The sequence below is a fragment of the Monopterus albus genome, unplaced genomic scaffold (assembly GCF_001952655.1).
Source record: "Monopterus albus unplaced genomic scaffold, M_albus_1.0 scaffold269.1, whole genome shotgun sequence".
In the NCBI taxonomy this organism is placed as follows: Eukaryota; Metazoa; Chordata; class Actinopteri; order Synbranchiformes; family Synbranchidae; genus Monopterus; species Monopterus albus.
The window spans coordinates 419543-426279 of record NW_018128149.1 but is presented as its reverse complement, the minus strand read 5'-3'; the positions used below and the strand labels follow the sequence as shown (position 1 = coordinate 426279).

Genomic DNA, 6737 nt, shown 5'->3' with positions numbered 1-6737 from the left:
GGAGAATACAGCTCCTGAATATAGTGCTGAATACTTCTGCCTCTGCTGCGTGTACGTACAGCCATGTAAAAAGACAGATTGAAACAAACCTTGAAGCTCTGGAATATGCCGAGGTTCTGCTGTCTGAACTGGAAGTACTGGGCCAGCAGTCTGAAGGTTTCTACCTGGTCGAACTTCCGGGCTCTGAGGAAGCGAAGGATGAAGTCATCGTCTGTCCGCAGGAAACCGATGTCCGGCCGCGTCACGATCATGTCCCGCACCTTGGTTTAACACAGAAAAACAGGAGAATCGCCACCTTAATGTGCTGGGGGGTTTGGGTGTCCTGGTGATACTGGGAGCTGTGTAGCCTCTGGTAGGGCCTCCCAAGGAAAACTGGTCCCAGGGGAGGGGCCAGGCTGTGATTCATAACCCTGATGAAAAAGGCTACCTCACCCAGCACAGAGATATTTAAACCCCTCACCCATGAGGCCCAGCTGGGCACAGGCAGAGGTTTCATAGAGCCACCACTCTCCAGCTGGGCATGGGCAGAGGTTTCATAGAGCCACCACTCTGTGAGCCCGCCACCTGCAAAGATAGGAACCAGGGTTGGATGTAGTGCAAGCTGAGTGGTAGATGAAGGCAGGGACCTAGGCCTGCTGATCCTAGGTGTTGTAGAGTGAACTTATGGAGGTGGAACTTCACCTCTCTGGTGAGGAAGGAGCCAGAATTGGTGCTAGAGGTGGAGCTTTCCAACTAGTTGGGCTCACATTCATGCACAGCACTGGTTGGCGAACCAAACTCATGGAAAGGGACTAGACTTTACTCAAGTTGCCCTGGGTGAGAGGCATTGGGTGGGGTGGGGATACTCATGAGAGGGTCACCTCAGTGCAACAGGAAGTTGCTGAGAGGAAGACTCTGGTAGCTGTCTGTGTCTACGCACCAAACAAATCCCAGAGTATCCGGTGTTCTTGGAGTCTCCAAGTGGTCTCTTGGCAAAAGGTACTGCCTGCGGAGTCTTCTGTTCTGCTGGGAGACTTCAAACCTACATGGATAACGATGGACGAACCTTTAAAGGGGTGACCAGGAGGAATGGCTGGTCTGCTCTGAGCCTGTTTTAACCTGAACCCTGAAACGAAGTGTTTTGTTACTGGACTCTAGTCATGGCTTTACCACAACCAACTCCATGTTTGAGCATAGAGTGATTCCTACGTGCCAGAACACCTGAGGCCTAATATTGATGATCAACTTTGATTTTATCATTAGATATGTGGTACTATTGGTCTATGTGTCTCTCTAACAACATAAAATAACTCCGGCCTCATGCTTTAAGCTCAGTTGGGCTTTGAGCTATACAGTATGTATTTTACTGCTGTGATGCAGGTGTGTGGTTGTGTACCTGTTGGATGTCCTGATGCAGAGTGTCTGGGTTTTCATTCAGCTCTAAACGAGCTTTCTCTGTCATCTCCAGTCTCAGGCCAGTGTGTAGTTGTGTCATCTTGGAGTGTCGCTGTCGTTTGTTCCTGGTGAGCTCCTGTACCACCTGTCGTCCCCTAGATCAGTTTGAAAGACTCTGTTTATCCACGTTTGATGCCTTTAGTGTCCAAGTACTTCTTTTAATCCAGCTGCTGGGCTTTAAAGTCCAACATGTGTTTCCAGTTTTGAAACGTCTGGTGCTAGTTGTTGTCCAGTCCTTCCTGACTCACTTGTTTAAATGTGTTAAAGTCTTTGCCCTTTTTGTTTGTAACACAATCTTATTTGCTGTCTGAGTTTGTGGTGTCTCCACATTTACAAAAGGTAGTAAGAAAGAAACTGCTTGATCTCTTGAATTACACACAATCTTGTGTCAGAAAGAGACAATCGTGGTCATCTTTACGTATGTTGCCCAGTCCACCGCCGTTTATTTTTGAGTTAGACTACTGTCCAACAAGAACATTTTATGAATCAACAATCACTGATGTCTTTTTCTACATTGTTGGTTCTTTAGAAGTGGAAAGGCCCGGCCTTTTTGCCTTTGGATTGAAGTGAAGTCTGTTTTTGATAAGGCAACTTGGCTTGATGTGGGATTCCTCAGCCTACCAGAAAGGATAGAAACACAATAGGTGACATTTTCTTTAATAGGACTTTTAATAAATCCTGTTACAGACCATGTTTTGAAAAAAATGCAATATGGAACAGCTAAAACCATAGTTTGATGATTGTGGAGTTTAAAAGGTGGATAACATTAAAAATTATCTAAAGACGCGTTCTCTTACCGTTGAGGTGTAAAAGAACTTTCCTCACAGTAGTTACCCTGAGTCCTTGTCTGTAACCCAGTTTAGTAAAGCACATTATCTCACACAAGATTTGACAGTATTTGAACAGGTTTTGCCTTCTATTTATCCTGTGTAGAGTCTCTGGTGTACAGAGTGATAAAGGTGGCCAATTAGTCCGGCAGTCGAACCCAGAATCTGGCTGCTCTCTTTTAATTTCTATGATGTACCAGAGACAGTCAGGCTACCAGTTTTACATTTAGGGCAGGATGATGAAGAGCCTGCCCAGAGTTTACTGCTCTTACTGTGAAGTATCCCGAGTCGCAACACTTTAGTTTTATTACTGAGAGTGAACTTAGCCACATTATGTTCCTTCTGATCTTTCTTACTCGAGTGATTTCCTGGCTTTTCCTCCAGCATCGTCATGAACTTGACATGTTTGTTTTTAATTAAACATCTCAAACACTACTGGATGGATTACCATGAAAACTGGTTCCCCAGACAATGAATCCCACTGATTCTGTGACTGACTGTTCATCACCAGGTCAACATTTTAATGTGTCCAGTACCAAATACCTGGCACAGCATGTCCTTCAGCCTCCACTGGACCCTGTGTTTAATGCTAATTACCAAATGAACCCTCTACCCAATAAAACATGCCTTCTCATGGTGAGTATGTTTGCATGTAGTCCAGCCTCACACATCTGAAGACTTCTCTTATTGCAACTTGTAACTCCATGCACTTTGCAATGTTGGGTTTGGAGTTAATAGTATTTAGTACACTTTTGTTTTTATGTACTTGTATGTTCATAACATTTACATTTTTCTGCTGCATTTATAGCCCACTACAAGGTCAGTGTTTAATGTATTATTGTGTTTAATGGAGGTTGGTCAGACCATCAGTTGACCGCTTGCTACCCCCACCCCGCCCTCAACGCATCCCCATCTGTTCTTCACATGAATTGTGTCAGATGTGGCACAGTCTGTCTGCCCACAGCATAACGAAGAACCAGACACAGTTAAAGGTCCCGTGCGGCTGTACCTTACATTTCCATTGCTGAAATCAAACATGAAAAATAAATCTGTCTGAGATGAGTATATGTTGCTCTGGTTCTACAGTGGGGACGTAATGATGCTCAGAAAGGGTTTGTCTTTGCGGTTGTTCTCCCAGGACGAAGGTTTGTCAGTTTGAGGATCAAAGTGACCCTTCTTATTGGGTTGTGTGTACGTGTGTGTATCATTACCAGTTGTCCTCACGCGGAAGCACAAACCTACGCGTCTTCAGGAGGTGAGCACATTTAGCTAAGCTTTTGTGCGCATTTCAAAGCATTTGGTGTATTTTGTATTATTTTCTATTGTGTTTCATTAGAAATGAAATCTAAATACTCACAGCGGAGCGACCTGCTAGGTGTGCTGGCTGAAACCCGGCCGCTGTGACCGGCCTGTCGACCCTCCGCTGGTCGTGGTGCTGATGCTGCAGCCGGTGATGAGGTCAGTGGCCATCGGTTAAAAAAAAAGAGTTCCGTCCGAATTAAAACTAAACGAGCATGAAAAATAATTAAAGGTTCTTGAAATCACGAGAGATGATTAAACCCAGTCCATGTGGAGGTGTGTGGGCATCGTAACGTGAGAGGAGGAGGAGCCGAGTGTGAGATGCGTTTCCACTTTGTGCTCTGAGACGACGTCAGACTGCTCCGAAACGGTCAAGTAAATATAATAAGCAGCAGCACTTCTGGTCGTCAAAACAGGGTTAGTCAGTCTGAACAGATCCTAGGTTGTATGTGGACACTGTGACCTCTCTTCTTCTCCCTGTCACTCCGATTTTCTGTACTGGACCACCGGCCTTTCCCTTAGCTGTCAGTGTTTGTTTTGGATGTTTGGATCTGGAGTATTTTAATCATTGACCGTAATTAAAAACTTTTATTGTGAAGGCTGTCAGTAGCCTCCTTGGACTGTGACGTATTTCCTGTTGTGCCATTGGCCACCAGTGTTGCCAACTTGGTGACTTTCTCGCTAAATCTGGCGACTATCCAAATCCTCTTGGCGAGTTTTTTGTCAAAAGCGACTAGTGACAAATCTGGCGACTTTTTCTGGTGTTATTGGAGACTTCTTTTGATTTGGAGACTCTGATGTGAAAGCACATATTGCCCTGCAGTTACTGTCCTCAACAAGCAGCGGGTGCTGCCGTGAGCCCCTCCCCCGTCCCAAAGCACCCATAGGCGTTCAGTCTCACTGTAGCCTCGCGTGGCAGTCCCAGCTGCATGCACAAAGCCGCCGCTGATCTCGCCCAGTCTTACAGAGCGGGACAGGATGTTGTTCTTGAAATTTCACAGATCAAAATGCCTGGCAACAAGATCACCAAATGAGGGGTCAGAACGAGGTCAACAAACCAACCAAGGAACGAGGATGAAGGACAACACGGATGACGTCAGTTCTACCATCATTTGCATATTCCAAGAAACTGTATTAATTTGACTGGGTTCAGGATATAGGCGTTCTTCTTTGCTCTGAAGGCAAGTTGAACAGTTTTGCTGTTTAGAATCAGGGCCTCAGATAGAGAAAAAACCCAGAGCTCTGTAACTGCTTTTCTTGAATATTGTAATAAATATCTTAAAGGACAGATTTGTCTTTGAGCATTCTTCATAAAAGAACATGCAGGACTGCTTGAGTCCTACACTGAGAACAAGTTAAGTAACTGGATCCATAAGACACATTGCTCTCCAGCTGAGGATCCAACTGGACAGACAGTGAATGAGGTCAGGGCTGATTTAAGAACCTCAATACATTATGATTATGTTTCAGGTGCCGATCCTTCAGGGGAATTTATCAGCAGCATTTGATACAGTTGACCATGACATTTTACTTTTTAACCTTGAACATTCCGCTGGACTGAAAGGTACTGTTTTAAACTGGTTTGTTTCCTTCTTAACCGACAGAACCTTTTCTGTTCTTATTGATGGCTACATTTCTAATAAAGCACCGCTCACCTCAGGCATTCCTCAAGGTTCAATCCTGGCCCCTTTACTCTTCTCTTTATATATTGCACCTCTGGCCGCAATTACAGCTAGACATGATGTTCAGTTCCATTTTACGCAGATTACATTCAGATCTACATGCCACTGCTTTTGTCGGACCCAAACGCACTTACCCCTGGATAATTGCGTCCGGGAAATTAAGCAGTGGCTGGCTCAAAATTTTCTTTATCTGAACGAAAGTAAAACTGAATATATTCTTATCAGTCTTGACCCGAATACAGATGCAGACAGTTTTGGAGCCTCTGCCCTCCCACTTTCCGATTCAGTGAAAAACCTCGGAATAATACTGGATTTTAACTTTGAGAAGCAGATTAGGGCCGTAGTTAAGACTTGTTTCTTTCATTTAACACTTCTAACGAAGGTGAAACCTTTTTTTATCACATGCAGACTTGGAGATAGCCATCCATGCCTTTATTACCTCGCGTTTGGATTATTGTAATGCCCTTTATGCGGGGGTGTCTCAGTGTTTGCTCCGGAAATTACAGTTAGTTCAAAATTCAGCAGCCCGGCTTTTAGTTAATGCGCCCAGGTTTGCCCACATTACCCCGATTCTCCGCCCCCTTCATTGGCTTCCCATCGAGTATAGAGTTAAGTTTAAGACTCTGGTATGCGTTTTTAAGGCCATCCATGTCCTGGCTCCACCTTATTTGTCTGACATGCTATCAATTTATGTGCCACGAAGAGCCTTGCGCTCTTCAGAACAGTTGTCTTTGGTTGTCCCGCAATTGCGGTATAAAAAATGGGGTGACGGATCCTTTGCTATATATGGCCCCAGACTCTGGAATTCCCTTCCCTTAGAGGTGCGATCGAAGTAGGAACTAGCGGTTTTTAAGTTGGCCTTAAAACCTTTTTCTTTAGGCAAGCTTTTGAGGCATAGATTGGCTCTTTTCATTTAAGGGTATGTTAACATGTTTTGTTATGTTTTCTTAAATTTGCTCTGGGTTTCCTCTGGTTCTTTTTTATTTGTTTTTTATATTTGCAATCTTATTTTGATTTAGTGATTTTACTTGTTTGTATTTTTGTTCTGTTGTACAGCACTCTGGGCTCCTACGAGTTGTTAGTTTTGTTGCTATAGAAATAAAGTTTATTATTATTATTATTACATTTGACTCAGTCACTTACTCACCTCGCCCACTGTGTGTGTGCCTCTCTGTGACATAAGCTAAACATCTAGCTAGCTAGCTGTCTCAGTCTAAACTGTACATTCAAAAATACAGAAAGGAGTGGGAATCAAACCCTGAATTCAAAGGCTTTAAAGGGGAATTGTATGTTTACTTCAGGGTGAATTTTATTTTTAGTTTTCATTTTACTGACAATATCAAGCTTTATGTAGCAACAAGTTTGTTCCCTTATAGTTAAAAGGGTTCTGCTCCGCGTGGAGTGGCAGCGAGCTGCAACAGCTCTGCCTCTTTTGTGTTTATTTTCATATTTCCTTGGGCTTCTGTGTTTGCTTTTTTTTTTTTTTTTTTTTTTT

The 6737-nt window shown here is 43.7% G+C and overlaps 1 protein-coding gene across 3 annotated transcripts in view; it reads right to left on the bottom strand.

Moving 5' to 3' along the window:
- The window catches only part of LOC109972763 (clavesin-1-like), a 7058-nt gene extending 2715 nt beyond the window's left edge, over positions 1-4343 (bottom strand). Inside the window, exons 1-3 of one of the 3 annotated variants that reach the window (XM_020621880.1) lie at positions 3619-4343; positions 1376-2051; positions 90-260 (exon numbers count right to left, since the gene is read on the bottom strand). In XM_020621880.1, coding sequence (XP_020477536.1) covers positions 90-260; positions 1376-1474 — 270 coding nt within the window. In that variant the 5' untranslated portion in view covers positions 1475-2051; positions 3619-4343. The other 2 variants (XM_020621882.1, XM_020621881.1) reach the window with 2 other exon arrangements.
- Positions 4344-6737: the final 2394 nt, after the last annotated feature.